The 16874-nt window shown below is 33.6% G+C and overlaps 1 protein-coding gene across 1 annotated transcript in view; it reads right to left on the reverse strand.

Moving 5' to 3' along the window:
* LOC129231800 (KN motif and ankyrin repeat domain-containing protein 2-like) overlaps nt 1-16874 on the reverse strand; it is a 111227-nt gene that overhangs the window by 71865 nt on the left and 22488 nt on the right. Inside the window, exon 2 of the mRNA XM_054866175.1 lies at nt 2415-2669. Within this exon, the coding sequence (XP_054722150.1) occupies nt 2415-2669 (255 nt within the window). The remainder of the gene's footprint in view (nt 1-2414; nt 2670-16874) is intronic.

Below are 16874 nucleotides of genomic sequence, written 5' to 3' on the forward strand. Positions count from 1 at the left end.
TGCATAAAACGTAAAAGTGAGGGAAACGCCGAATTTCAGATTCTCGAATCTTATCTATAAATGATTGAGTGGAAATTAGAGATCATTTAGGACAATTTACTGGCATTAATTCAGAAAAAAACGCAACAATGAACAAAAACCTTAATCGTGAAATTGAACCATTAAAAAATCACGTTCGTAAAAACACAGGCATTCATAAACAAGAGTAAAAATCGCACGCTTCAGAATACGGAAGTGGTGCATGAGCTGTATGCTTCTATAATTTAATACATTTTTTTAAGAAAACTTTTCTGGTTTCAATCTGATTAAAAGTTGTGCCGTAACTTACGCACTTATTTGGTTTCAATCTGATTTTGAAAGTTTGAGCATGGCATCATGTGCATTTATGCAGGTTTTAATGACAATGAGTCAACGTAGAAAATTTAAATGTTTTGAAAATTTGCACAAAATTATCTTACAAGAAGACCTTACGGTCTCGGAAATTCAGATCGGGATGAAATTCAGCAGATTAGTAGTACCCTTTGAGAGCAATCACACAGTAAAGTAATAAAAAAAAAGCACTAGCCAGAACATTCCGAGAAAACAGCCTCTAAAGTTTTACATGCTGCTTACAATATGAGTAGAGATTTTTCGCTAGCATCAGTTTGGTGTCTGTGTGGTCAGCATACTGGATTTCTGTGCAATCCAGCCCGGGTTTGTTATCTCTTGAAGAATTCTCTTTTTTAACAAAATGTACATCATTTGTTCACCCTTGCGACATCTATTTTAATGGAAAGGTAAAGAATCTAAAAAAGCGTATATGAAATTGTTCGTACCTCGTTGAAAATAATAGAAAAATACTTGTGAAGTTGATAGTCTCTCATCAACTGCCATCGCCAATTTTTAATAAAATGATTCGATATGCCTGGTATGCTTCCAAATTTTCTGACAAAAGAGAAATTTTCATGAATGTTAATGAAGTATGTTTTTCTACGAATTTTTTTCAAAAAGGTTGCTTTTGTAAACAATCTTCCTTGATACATTGTGCAAGATTTCAAAACATTATCTTTCCATGTTTTCATGATAATTATCATTGTGGTGTATGCATATAAATAAATAATTGATAAATAAAAACTATACTGTTAAATTTTATTCATAAATTAACAAGTCCTACCCTAGTTTTGCCGTAGTAATTCAAACTATAATCAATTGAGTTTACCTCTCTTTTCTTTATTAAAAATACACTACCCCCCCCCCCCCCCATGTTTAAAAATAAAGTATTATATTCAATTAAAATTTCAATACGCTGTAACAGTCGCTTTATAAATTTATATTAAAAAAACCTTCAAGAGGTATCGAACCCGGATTGATCGCACAGGAATGCAGCTTGCTGACCACACCCCAGCCACCGAGCTGTTGCTGATAAGAAACCTCTACTAGTATACATAAACTGTGCATAAAACTTTAGAGGCTGTTTTCTCAGAATGTTCTAGCTAGTGTGCTTTATTACTTTACTGTGGGAATGCTCTCAAGGGATACTACTAATCTGCTGAATTTCCGAGACTGTAAGGTCTCCTTGTTAGCGCAATAGGGAAGTTTTCGATTTTTCAATTTTATTTTTATATGATGGAGTAACATGTATGAACATCATAGGTGAAAAACTTTTGCCATACAATAAGTAGTTTTTTTTAAATTAATTTTTAAAGTTCAAGCACTTGTGACGTCAAATGGCATAGGAAGTGACGTCATGCGCTCTTCCGATAGGAGAGAAACCAAAGGACGTGCATTCGACTTCGAAGACGAAACGTAAAAGGTTTATCTCCTCGCATTTAACTCCTCGCGTTTCTGGAACATTAAACCTCTCATCCTCTCGGAAATATTCGAATATCATCATTGATGTAACTTGAGGAAGATTATTTAGATTGTGCTTTAATGATTCCGGCCTCCATAGTGTGTTGAAAAGGATTATTGAATTTCCAAAAATAAAAAATATCAGCCCGCTCAAAATGTTCCTAGTGAAGACAAGGGATTTTCGGTGGAAGGCTGCCCATTAGTGCCCTGTGACGTAAGCTCCTGACGTTTCAGAAGAGCGCACTTTTGCACGTGGATTTTTAAAAATTCATTAATCAATCACAGTGTTTTAAAATTCGGCGATGGTGAAGTTTTTAGTTTTGAGGGTAAATTAACAATATCCAATAGCCAAAATATGAACATTTAATAGGTTGCAACTTCCCTATTATATGGACTACTGTTTTGACAATTCACCAGCATTACAATTTTGCTTATCATTCTTGCAAATTGTCAGAAAACCACCATTCTCTTTATATACTGTCCAAGATTTAAAAATATTCACACAATGATTCTTTTATCTCACATGCTGAATAATTTTAAAAAGCAGTAGGAAGCAAAAGTAAACATACTGTGAGCATACTTACTGCATGTTGATGATGATTCTTATCATTTTGCTCAAATGGTGATATTCGCCCAAGGCCCAAATAAGACTCCACTGATTTCTTTTCTTTTCTTCTTTCTCTCTTATGTTGGCGTAATTTATCCAGTTGAGTACTGTTGTATAAGGAATCACAGTATCTAACAAAATCTCTGTCAATGTGAAATCCATATGGACAACAGGAGCATTCTGTTGAAGGTGTCATCGTATGTCTGGTATCTACGCCAGGCATAGAGATAATCTAAAATTAAAAATAAAAAATCAGAAACAAAAAATCAACTTAATCCTAACAGCATTTTATTAGCCTTAGACATGGCAATTGAGCTTCAGAATTTTTAAATTTTTGCTGATAACTGTAGGCTTATAACATATAAAGATAAAAGCATACAACTTTGGAATTATTTTGCTGTTAAAACTGATCATTAAAGAAAAAAGATGCATAACAAATAATATCTATACTAATAATATAAAGCTGAAGTTTGTTTGTTTGAATGTACTAATCTCAAAAACTGGTTGGAATTGAAAATTTCTTTTTGTGTTGAATAGTCTATTTATTGAGAAAGGCTATAGGTTATATAACATCATGCTAAGACTAATAGGAGTGGAGCAGCAAAAAATAGAAATTGAATCAATAATAATCATGATGCATTTTTTGTCACATCAATAGTTGCCCGACTTGAGTTGCCCGAATAGCTCAGTCGGTAAAACGCTTGGCTAGCAACCCCAGTCTTGGGTTCGAACCCGGCTGCGGGCCGGAAGATTTTCAGCATTTATTACCCTGCTCTTTTAAAAATTAATTTATTTATAAATTAAGGGTTTTCAATTATTTTTAATCGAAATTTTTTTTTTTTTAATCATTTTCTTATTTAACGAAAAGCATCGATGTGGATAAGGGTGTGTGATTTTTTACTATTTATATATCATATACATATCATAGCATGATGCACTTAAAATGGTTTTTTAATACATTGTTGTCTTATGAGCGCGTGTGAAACCGAGGGGGGGCACAGCTAAAAATAAATAAAGGAAAGTATGAATTGTTTATCAATAATATTATCCACCCAGGCAACGCTGGATATGTTTGCTAGTTTTTGATAATACGCTGACAAGCTTTGACATAACTCTATTTTATAATATTCCTAGACTGCAAGGATTAATGAACTTTACCTAACAGAAGTGATATAACACATTTCATGTTGTTTGCACACATGATTTTTCATTCACTGTAGTTTGTAGTAATTCTATTCTCATTTCATGTTGTACATTTTGTGCCATTATTGAACATGTATAATTTTTCTTTGGCTAAATCACTTGTAATACAATTTTAGATGGTACAATGGACCCCCCCCCCCCCAAGAGCAAGGGCGCATCCTAAATATTGTGAAGACCCCACCAAAAGCAACAGCCCCCCCTAAAAAGAGAAAAATACTCCTCAAAACACCCCCTCTAAAACTTTCAATGGCACAGTCTGCGTCACTACCCCCCCCCCCCCCCCAAGTGGGCATCTCTGATTTTAGAAATTCTAACAAAATTTAAGTGACTGCAATCAAGCCCTTTACAGCTCCTCTCTTTTTCAAAGAGAAAATAAAGCTATGTGATGGTTATGTCTTCAATAACACTGGTCAAATAAGGTTTCTGTTCCTCAGTAAGCAAGTTGTGACTTTCATATTTTAGTGGATGTTGAAAAAGAATATGACAATAAAAATATTCCATCACCCACAGATTTTTGAAAAGTCCAAAATTCTTAAAATCTCAATTAAATGGCATTCATTCAATCCATGTACAATATTTTTGTCATTTTACTACTAGCAGTGCCCACACGGCGTTGCTCGTGCTAAGAATTTAAAGGAAGTCCGTTGAATAAAAAAATACATGCCCTCCTCCCCCCCTTCTGATGTAAAATGACCATTATTCTTCAACTGAAATGCGTACACACCTTTTCAAAAAAAAAAAAAATCTAAAGCCTCTTTGGAATTTAAAACTATTCGCCAAAACACATAATAAGATAGCCACCTGTGGCGACCAGCTGATTTGCCTTTCTATGCAAGCAGCTCCAAGAGGAGGGGGGAGGTATACTCTCAATTCCCATTTTGTTGGAAAATATCAAAAAGCACGACCACTTTTATGTGAATGCTTAATTTTTTCAAACAGGGCTGGGGGAGGGGGGCATTGATCACCCGTTGAAGTTTTGTAAATACGGGCCTATCTCTTACTGACCATTTACCTATGTATATTTGACCTCAATTTATCCATTGATCTATATATACAATCTATGCATATCTACCTCTGATGGTAATTAACAATCTTTTTCTGTATAAAACAAAGGTCCTGCAAAAAACCGTGCGCTTCATTTATTTAATTAGAATTGCACTAAAAAAATTAAAAAAAAAACCCTCTGTTCTCCAGAGTGTGCAAAAGATAAAAAAAAACTCACTGCATTTATTGAATCAAAAACACACAAATATGTAACGTTAAATAAAACAGCACAACGTCGGGGGGGGGGGGGGAATGAATAAAATTCCTAAATGGAAATAAAACGAGCTGATGTGTGCATCACATGACTTCCTTTTGCTCCAATTTAATGTCATTTTCCCATTACTGGCAATTTTAATGTGATTCAATTGTTTACTCTCTAAATATCACCAACAGTGGCCAAATTTAAACCAAATTAAAAAAAAAAAAAAACGCCAGATTTATCGCCAAGTGTCCGACAAATTATAACACCACTTGAGTTTACATCGAAACTAACAATGATTTCCCGTCCCAAAAAGGGGCAACAGATCCCCTTAGGAACATCCGAATGCAACCAAAAGGGAAGGTGCACAACTAGACTCCACTAGGAGTCTACGTACCAAATTTCAACTTTTTAGGACATATTGTTTTTGATTTATTCGAGATACATACGCACAGACGTACATCACGAGAAAATTCGTAGTAATTAACTCGGGGGTCGTCAAAATGGATATTTCGGGTGTCTGTACGTTTCTAGGAATATATCCACGTGTGGTCGGGATGAAAAAAGTTCGAGTAAAAAGATCGATTCACAAGTCGGCCGTCCATCCCGTCCGTCAGTTTTTCGCCACTGGGCAGCCAACGAAAACTAAGGCGTATTCATTATATTAAGATTGATTCTGGAAATTCTTGGAAAATCTACACACAAAACACGTACGCATTTGAAAAAAAAAAAAAAAAAAAGCAGACAAAATTACTATAACATTACACTTTGATCATCGAGATAGTTACATTTTTCAGCGAGCTACAAGCTTTGAAACATTCGAAGTACTGAAAGTTGAATTGGTACCAATATCTGTACACGGCATTTTCAAATTTTCAAAAACAATCGTTTAAGTTACAACCGGTCATTTGAACTACATGTAAGATCATATGTGAGAAAATAAAAAGCTTTCAAAATCTTTACAGCAGTACATTTAAAGTTAACACGATATACTATTAAAATTACAAAGTAAACTCCTTAAAAGGAAATAATTAATTGAAAACAAGTTAAAAAGTGCAAGTAATACCATCTATATTTTATATATTTCATAAAAATATAAAAAAAAAAAATAAACAGAAGTTTAGTACATATGCCAACATTAAAGATGTAAGAGCGCACAGAGCAGTGGAGAAAAAAGAAAAAATGGATTAGGTTTTTGAATTTTTGGGTAGCATTTAACATCCGACGAAAAAAAAAATATAGGAGTTAGTGAGGAAATATAGGAGAATATGACAATTTGTGAAAATATAGGAGATACAGGAGGACTATGAGCCCTACACAAAGAACTCCATAAAACAGAAAAATGCCCCTCAAAATCCCCTAACAATTTCAATGGCGCAGTCTGCGCCAAGACTCCACGCCCTCCTTGGTGAATACACACTACCCCTGAATACACACTAAACTTTAAAATCTATTTAAAGATGAGCCAGGAGCTTTCATGTTCAAAACATGAAAAACATATGAAAATATTTGAATTATCATTCAACGGTTAATATAAAATAAGAAGTTGGGATACTAACAATAAAAAGTTTTTGAACGAAAAAAAAAAGAAAAAAAACATTGGAATATTAATATTGTAAATTTCTGAATGCATTATTTTGTACCAAAAATATCGAAATTTTCCATTTTTTCCCCGAGTGGAAATAAACCTCTCCGGCGGGGGGGGGGGGGGGGGGGACATTTTTTTTCACCAAATTTTACGGGTTTTTTTTTCTCTCCACCGGAATCGTATCTAATTGGGCCCAATTATTGAGATGAAAATAATAAATAAATAATATTAAATAAATAAAACATAGACAATGCATGCTTTCCCAGAAGCAACTGGAATCCGTTTTCACAATTTATACGAATTTCGCAACAGAATGATCACATTTTGAGAAAATAAGGCCATTTTTCTCTAAACTCATTATGTACCTCCTTTACTCATTAATATCACTGGCGTGCCGCGACAAATGAATACGTGGGCTATTTAAAAATCAACAGCTGAAATATTCCACGCCCACATCTATTTCCCACATGCAAAGTGCACATACCATGAAACTTCTTTAAAGAGACTACCTCTCGTTCAATAGGTTTTTGACAGGAAAAGAGACGATAGAAAAAAAAAGAAATGCTTAGAAAATGAAATAATTAAAAATGTTATCGAAAATCACGAAACCATGAAATACAATACGAGATAAGTGTTTAAAAAAAAAAAACTAAAAAAAAAACTTCGACTTTTCCAGTTTTTTCATTCAAACGGCTGCAGATCCTTATTATAGCGATTCGCGATTGAACGAATCTATACAACATATGTATATCCACAAAGAAAATAAATAAATAAAGGAATCGAGAAATAAAGATAATTTGAAAATAATTTCCATTCAAGAAATAAAGAAATGTTTTACTGCAGTCGAAAGATAAATAAAAAAAAATATTACATTCTCGATTTCTGTGAAGTATTTTTTGGCCGCGTGAGAAAAGACAAGAGCATACGCATAGGGTTTCAATCCCGCGCCGAATTCAATCCCACTGGATTTCGGAATTGTAATGAGCCAATTCGCGGGATCTCGGGATCCCGCGGAATTAACTTTATTCTTCTAAAAATTAAATTTTATGTCAAATAGAAAAAGTTGTGCTTTGAGGATGGACTGCTTTTATTACTTGAATTAGTAGTCTTCTTGAATTCCGTACAACAATTGTAAAGCACTACAAAGTCAGATCCTAATTAGCAATTATCATTTGGTGAGCAAAAGTGTGTCGCTCAGATGGGATGGTAAAGGAATTTTGCTCTAAAAATATTGCGCTTAAGGAAAACATGTGCTGCGGCTCCACTGCAATTGGTTTTACTAAAATTGAATAATTGTGGACATTAAGAAAAAGGTCCGCATTAACTTCATCACCGTCTGAAATATATTTTCTTCTCCTATGCTGGGTATTTGCTCAAGAACTGCAAATTTCAAATAAAAACAATGTGTGTTGCATATGTGTTTTTCTGTATCCAATTTAACTTTGCATTGATAATAACCTTGTTACTTCACTAACGTTGTATCAGTGAATTTGATTCATTACATCAAGTTGTGAATACAGCTTGATTTTAACATTTCACCAAGTTGCAGTCTCATTAAAAGTGTTTGGATAACTTCGTTATTTTTACCTCTAACAAGATGAATTCAAAAACAAGGGCAGCTTAACTTACTGCACTGTCATGCGTGTCATCCTGTGTGACATACAAATTTCTGTCGCCCCTTTTAAACTCGTGCCGAATATATAAATGTCAGGTTTTTCATTGTTTTCTTCTATGGAATACACTTTTTAACTTAAAGGTTTTGAGTGCATTACTAAAGCTTACAGAAGTGCTCCAACCTAACATTCAGGCAACTCCAGCAGGTTTTGGAATACGTAATACACGTTCTCTATTTTTTCTAAAGCGTAATTTACTGGATTTTAATTTTTGTTGATGGTTTTAAGAAATGCTTATAAGTTTTACGCATTTTCTCAATTATTGAATCAATGTTGGTCATTTCAAACTACAGATGATGCTTGTAAAAACAGTTGCTTTATTAGCTGCAAAACGCTTGAATAGGGAAAAAAATGCGGGATTTGTAATCCCGCGGGATCAATCACGCTGAATATCCTGCGGGATTCAACGGGATTCGGGATCGGAAACCCTACTTACACAAAGGCTATGGGCTTGATGCCATTCGTTTTCAAACCCCCATCGTCATCTTCAATTTTCTTCATTTTCGAACAACGGCCAAAAACTAATTTGGAAGGAGATAATGAAAGTTCTGCAGAACACCACATCAACAACAATAGATTGAAAATAATAAGCGACCCTTAACTTATGAAAAATAATCAAAAATAATTTTTGGAAAAAAATATGATTAAACAATATAAATGGAGCGCAAATCTTTCAGTAACTCGTACCTTCAGACATGCATCATCGAGGATATTTCAATCGTTAGACTAATTTCGTCATTTAAGAGTATTCTGTCGTTCTTCTGTCAAAAATTTCATGAAAATTAGTGAGAATCGAAGATGCTCTTCGAATCTTTTGAAAGTACATAACTTTCTTTCTGAACAAACAAACAAAAAATAAATAAATAAATAAATAAATAAATAAAAAATAAAAGTTAAAATGAAATAACTGATCAAGATATCAAAGCTGAAAATGCACAAAAAATGACCAAAAACTATTCGTGCTAAAACAAAAATTGGAATGATAGTCATTGTATGCATCTGTTAGTTACACTAATTCATCTTCCGTTCGACTGCGACTTCATTTATTAAAAAAAAGCAAGTTGAATGAACCGTAAATGAAACTTATAACAAATATTTATTAAAAATACAGCATGCATTTCTCTTTCAAAAACATTTTCTATTCAAAACCCAGAAACATTTTATAGCTATTATTGGTAAGTTCTTTACATTCATGACTTTAGCTCATAAATCAAAAGATAAATATAGGCCATATAACTAAATTTCAAATTCATGTCCACGCGAGAACACGGAGTCCTCTCTTCTTGTAATCCCACAACTTCCTCTGTTACAGTTCACTAGTAACCTTCACAAATGAATCTTTCTCAAGGATGTTTATTGTTTGGTCTCCAGTTTGGACAAACCAAAATGCCGAATTAATTCTTTACGTTACCGCACTGTTTGCCTTTCTTTCAGTTTCGCTGCGACCGTTTTTACACTTGTATGCATTCCGAACGAACATAAAGAGAGAAATAATTCTGTAACAAATGGGGAAAAAATATTTTTGAAATATTGTTGTTTTGATGTTGAATAGTGTAACAAGATGAAAAGGGGATGAAATAAAAATGCAGCGAATTCTAAAACTAATCAATCGTAATTTAAAATAAAATTTCAAAGTGTTTAAAAGTTATGATTATTTTATAGCATTTTTCTGGCTTTCCAACAGGTATGCAAGTTGTTTAAGAACAGTAACTGTTCTACATCTCAATCATATTAAGAAGAAATTGTTTTCTTAAATTACTTAAAATCCATAAAATTAAGCAAAAACGTAAATTAATAATAAGTGTGAAAAATGTATAACTCTCACGGCGACAAAGAAATTTAAAAAATATATATGTTAGACCACGAGAGCCGTATGCTTATTTTATTTTGTTTTTAATTTGTATGTGTTCATATGCGAATACTCAAAGTAAATGAGGGAAAATGAGTTTAAAAACAACGTAACATCAAAACGTAACTGAAATTTTTAGCTTTCCAGGACAGCTTTTTGTTTTGAGTATAACGGCTCAAGAGCCTCACTAAGTCAAAAAGTTTATTTCGTGATTTTCTTTGGTGCAGAGCACCTTAGGGGTAACTTTGTCTTTCAGGGTGACTTGCTGTATTCACCAGTCGATTAGATTTTTGTTTCAGAATGTAAATCGCAGCTGTGATTTAAAATATATAGGTTATTTCTCCTTTTGTAGACCTAGTGCGATCCCCCGATACGGCATCCAGTCTTTTATGTGCCACCATTAAGGCGCGGATGTCAAAGGCAAAGATAATTTTGATGCCCAGTTTCAATCCACCTAGGATCTCTTCGATGTCGAACTGTACGACGAATTTAACTTTGCCGAGGGCATTCAAAGTCAAACGGACACCCAAGGGATGTTTGCAAGCCGCATAATCAAACGGCAAGGGCACTGGCGATTTTCTGCATCTCTAAAATCCACCGACTGACCTAAGCGGGTCAGAACCTGGGACCACGGTGCGGAAGGCCAAGCCTTACCACCACGCAACCCAACCGGAAAAATATATTATTAGTTATTAACGTTTGGTTAAAGGAAAAAATTAAGAAATAGCTCAACTGGGTCCAGCCAACTTATACATCAGAAAACTCCTGCAAACTTTTGACCATTTCCAAGCAGATGAGTTTTTTATGAAAACAACGTTCATGTTAAAAATTAACACCAAGCAACACGAAGGGTTGCCACAAAACAATTTGAGAACTTCGACAAATCAAAGCACTTGTTCTAACATTAAGTTTTAGAAATGGCTTCAATTTTTTTAATCCAATTAACACGATTCTAATAGTAATACAGTGCACACGATAATAGAAACAGTATTTCACTTTTTCCGTTTGCAAACTTTCTATAATACAGTAACAAAGGCAACATGAAAAAAATGAAATAATTGATCAAGGCTATTAAAAACCGCTAATGTAAGAAAAATGAACAAAAACTCTTTGTGCAAAAATAGGAATAAAATGAATAAACAACGAAAATAAAGCACAATCCCCCCCCCCCCCCCGGTTCAGAAACTAATACAATCTTTCATTCCTTAATCAGATTCTGATACGGTGCGATTACGACATTCAATTCCAAAACTAATGGAATGACTTGTGGTATATAGTACTACATCTATTACATAGTATAATTCATCTTCTAAATTCTTCTTCTGAATTCGGCACCAAAACTCGCTGAGGACCTAAGAAATAAGCTATGTATCAATTGCTTTTCAGGTACTTCTTAGTTGTAGACAGGGCCCGATTAAGATATCGAGGGGCTTTAGGTCAAACACTTTTTTGGGGCCCCTTGTATTCAAATTTTATACCTTTAGCCATTGGCTGAATAGTTTTAGTCATAGACTAAATAATTTCAGCCGTTTGGGGGCCCCTAAAGATTGGGGGCCCTGGGCCACGGCCAAGGGCGGATTCAGGGGAGGGTCAAAGGGTCAGCTGACCCCCCTGTGACAAAAATTTTATTATAATTTTTATTAAACTTCAAAATTTTAGATAAAAAAATAGCAATGGAATCCATGTCAACCTTTTTGTTTTGCTGGTATTTCCTTTCAACGTCATAATTCAAAGGAGTGACTGGGTTCATTTATTGAACTATTGCTATTTTGAGAGTTTTGTTAATTTTCAAAAGAACAATCATCTCTAATGAGCTTAACGCTCTTTCAGATCACTCTCCCATCTCAAATCACATGTCGTATCGAGACCAGCCTGTTTGCCTAAAGAAATGTGACTTTTGATGAAAATTTGAGGGGATATGATCCATGGCGCATGTTCTGCCATTAAAAAATTTAGAGGAGGAGTGTAATTTGAAAGGGTTTTGATCTAATTGGGGGGGGGTGCTTCGTAGTAGTATATGAGGGGGTGCCATGGGGGGATGGGCACCCCTGCTTAACTGACACCTTTTTACGTAGGAGGTATAACGCTGGCCATTGAAACTTGACCCCCCTTACAAAAATTTCTGAATCCGCTCCTGGCCACGGCCTAGTCAGTAATCAGGCCCTAATCAGGCCCCGGTTGCAGATAACAATTTCAAAACATTTTTTTAGCAAACATATCCGAGTTAAGTTCTTTTATTTGACTTCTGTTGGAAATTTATGTTTCGAGATTAATTTTTAAAACATTATTTCTCACTGTAATTACTGTGAGTTTCGATAAAATATAGGAGCAAAGATACATGACGTGCAAGTTAAGCAAAGCAAAATTTAATAAACAAAACAAAAATCTAATCGATTAACGTCATATTGATAGGTTGTAGGCTTTTTCTCCCACAAACATTGCAAAGGTGAGCCCAAATCAGGTCCGGTGACAAAGTTTCGGGAAGAGAAAGATACACTGACCTGTGTGTATGTACATATGAAGCTGGTTTTTCAAGGCAGTGGGAAGAAGTAGGTAGTTTGCGATAGCATTAGATATCCCTGACCTATTGTGCTGATCAACATACGAAGAAAACGCGATGGGTGCGGGTTTTTATGTTAAGGAAGAAAAATCTTCGAAAAAAGAAAAAGGCTGTAACTGAAGTACCAATATTACTACAGTTCATTCAATCATAAGAGGATAAATCTGTTAAATCGCGACGCAAACGCTTGAGCGAAAAATAGTTAACTATATTTATTTTTATTAAAATAGAAATCGTGCATCACAGATTAGCAGCTTCATAATTCTATTGAATCCACTCAAAAAAAGGCTGTCATCGAATCCACTAGTTTTCTTCAGAAAATAGAAAGACAAACAAGCAAAAAAAAATATCGAGCAAGGCAACATACAAGCACATGAAGGAATGAATAAAAAATATAAGTCAAATATTGATGCTAACTAGTTCTGTGAAAGAGATAACCTAAGAAATTCATTACTAAACTTTTCATGAATTTCGTACTCCCATAAAAAACAAACAAAATTATCTCTCAAAAACATGCGCTCTTAACATATTCATCCGCTCTAACAAAACTAAATTAAAAAAAATATATATCAATCAAAAAAAAAAGAATCTTTTACAAAGCTACATTTCTTTTAAAAACTTATCAGGGAAGACTTACGTAATGCTGGCCAGTTTATTTGAGCATACATTCGGTGCACGATATGTAAAGAAAAATGAAAGATAAGCAAAAGATAATTCGAGTTGACTTTAGTGCAGATAATGAAATTTTGTGATTTAACATTATGAGCCTTAAACATGTTGTCGGTAATAAAGTTATAGGGTCATTCCACGAAAATGTCAACCTGCAGGCCCAAATTTCAAACTCAATCAATATTAATGTGTTAGACATAATTTTAGAGATAACATTCTTAAGTTATGAAACTCGTCAAAGGTTTTTCAAGACGGATGCTGTGCGTAGAATAATTACTGCTTGAAGATCTTCAACAACAACATGTAAATTTTAACGAAAAGCATTCAAGAAAAGCGACCTGTAATTTTTTAAGCATACATTCTATATAGATAACTTTTTTTTTCCAGTTATTGCTTATATTTTGAGATTTCAGTTTCTTTAATTTCATTCATTGAGTTTTACTTATTTATTTATTTATTTTTTCGTTGAGCCTAATTTGAGTTCTGTGTTAAACGCTCTGTTACGTTCGTCACAAAACGTCGTTTTTTCCCTTCGACTTTTTATAGGAGTATAAAAAGAAAAATTTTGCTTTATTCTTTTCCCAAGAACTTCCTAAAATGCATTTAAAATGTGGAATTTTCATTAAATTATTTACACAATTAGCTATCAGCGTGACGAACGTAACATATTGATTGTGACGAACGTAATCGCTTGAAACAAACACTGCATCTTTCAAACGTTTAGTTCAATACAAAATGATTGAAATGTATATTTTGAAATAGTTGTTTTTTCAATGTCTGTATAATATTTTGTAATTTTTGCAACAATTAACTCGATTTTCAACACATATTTGAGGAATTTTCTTGGGTTGCATTTTTTATGGGAAAATCGGCAGCTCAAAAAGAGAGAGAGAGAGTTAAAGCAGAGCAAGAATGGCAGGTAAACAAAAAGAAAATGACAGGGGAAAAAACAGCAGAGCGTATACGAATATTACAGCAAAAAAACACACACACAACGATAAAAAAGAAAAAAATCAAGAAGACTGAGAAATCAAAAATCAGAAGATGAGAATCAATTGTTGAGAAGCTAGCAAGCTAGCTTTGTATAGAGTTGTAAATCAATGCAACTTCGCCTTTCTCAACATGCTAAGTTTACGGAAAGATTCAAAAAGCATGCTCTTCCATGTAGTCCCAGGAAAAAATAGGCTTTTATATGTTATTTTGCTAAATAGTAATAATAATATTGGAATTACTGTGGCAAAAATGAAAATCAAAAAGTTCCTGGAAGAAGCCTTCTTGAAAAAATAATCCTTACAATGGATATTGTTTTCGTAAAGAAGATAACATTTCTTGATAGCTTTCTGGAAGTAAAAAGTTCTGCTTGTGTGTGATTAAAAAAAAAAAGTGTGTTGTAAAGACATAAAACACAATATAAATTTCTATCTTTACTTCTTTATTACATTCTAAACTGCTATGTCACCCGTACGTTTTCTCTCACGCCAAGCTCCTGTTCTTTCTGCGTCTGACTTAGGCATATTCACAACATGATTGTACATTTTAATGAAGAAAATAGAATATAAACAGTGAGAAAACTAAAAATTACTCGAAATCCGCCTTTTAGCTGTTGCAAAAACCAATAAAAAATAATAGTAATAATAAAGTTAATTTTGATAATAAAAGTTAACGAACTAAATTCAAGGCTAAACCTTAGCAATGTGGATTACGCTCTTGAACTTAAATCAAAGAAATGCCCGAAAACCTGCATTATTTGAAACGTTTAAATTGACCAAAATCTACAAATATATGCATACATAAAAGCCTAGAAATTAAATTGTTAATTTTATTAACAAAATCAAATTTAAACGCTATCATTTTTCATTTTTTCTGGCAGCAATTAAAAAACAACTACGTCACTTCCGTCACACAAAAAGGTTGAGGATCAGAAAATCAAAGCTCTTGCATTAAAAGTTTCACTTCAAAAAACAGAGAAAGAAATAAATTTTGCATAAAGTCAATAAAAAAGCATTTACTTAATCCAAGTTGAAAAATTGTTGATATAAGTGTTACTTTTAAGACAAAGTATCAGTGCTTACTTATTAATTAATATTTAAACACGTAACGGTCTAAAAAACTACCGTGACGAACGTAACTTCAGAGTTACGCTCTTCAATGTTACGTTCGTCACACGTCATATTTTGAAGAAATATTCATTTCTGTTACACTATAAGAAAACTGAGTACTATTCTTCACGAAAAATAAAGTTAAGGAATGAAACTAACGTACTGCACTGTTTTCACAATAATATCTACCTAAACTTTGAGTTTCATGTTGCAAATTCAAGGTACACTGTAAAAAAAATTCGGAAACGTTACTGAGTATATCGTGCAGCTGCGGTTCATGAAATTTTCAAAAACGTTTCTGAGTATTTCGGAATCCTTTTTCTGTAATGTCCAGAAACGTGTCTGAGTATTTCGGAATCCTCTTTCTATAATTTCCAGAAATGTTTCGGAGTATTTTGGAATCCTCTTTCTGTAATTTTCAGAATCGTTTCTGAGCATTTTGGAATCCTCTTTCCGTAATTTCCAGAAATGTTTCTGAGTATTCTGCGCAGCTGTGGTTCATGAAAGTTTCGAAAACGTTTCCGAGTGTTTCGGAATTCTCCAAACAATTTTCAAAAACGTTTCTGAGAATTTCGGAATCCTTTTTCCGTGATTTTTTCTAAAAAATAATTCTTTACTATAGTATTGCATGCCATATCAGTTTCATTTCTTTCATATCTAAGAGCAATGAAACGAGCAATTTTAGAATCATTCGTGGATATTTTTTTTCTTCTGAATTTCTAATGACAAATAGCATGGTTAACAGCATAACATATATTGCATGCCATATCAGTTTCATTTCTTTCATATCTAAGAGCAATGAAACGAGCAATTTTAGAATCATTCGTGGATATTTTTTTTCTTCTGAATTTCTAATGACAAATAGCATGGTTAACAGCATAACATATGCACAGTTATAAATTTTTGAAAATTTATGAAATAATATAGTAGTTTCATTCATAATCACAAAATCGTCGGGGGAGGGAAGGGGAGTACTTTCTCAAAAGTGGGATTGTTTGTTAAACAATATTAAACTTCAGTTTTTCTCTCAATATTTTCAAGACAAAATTATCAACATATTGTATTTTCAATGCAGAACTTCAAAACATATCTTGTATCAAACGTGATAGCTTTTATTTTCGGATAAAATTTGACAGAACTTACCTACACTTTGCGTTCCGAAATTCGTTCACGTCAAGTCAATTTCTTTGACGAACAAAGTGTACCGAAAAGTACCAACAGAGAAATTGATGAATTTAAATATGACACCAAAGTCCCCCTGCTGGAACCATTCGGGTTTATTCTTCTGTTCTTGCCCTTTTCCAGTTTATCACAAATATAGATACTTAATCAAAATAGGTTACTGATTTTATTTTTATTGTGTGCGCAAAATGCATTATATATTTTATTTATTAAAACATTGAACTCTATTACATGATTATTCCATTTCATATATACGAGAGTCCCCCCCCCCCACACCATAAGAGTGATGTTGCACCCATAAAATGATATAAAGCGCCCCCCCCCCTTAAAAAAAGCAACCCCTTGAAAATGTCAATGGCACAGTCTGCGTG

This window comes from Uloborus diversus, chromosome 10, assembly GCF_026930045.1.
Source record: "Uloborus diversus isolate 005 chromosome 10, Udiv.v.3.1, whole genome shotgun sequence".
Lineage (NCBI taxonomy): Eukaryota > Metazoa > Arthropoda > Arachnida > Araneae > Uloboridae > Uloborus > Uloborus diversus.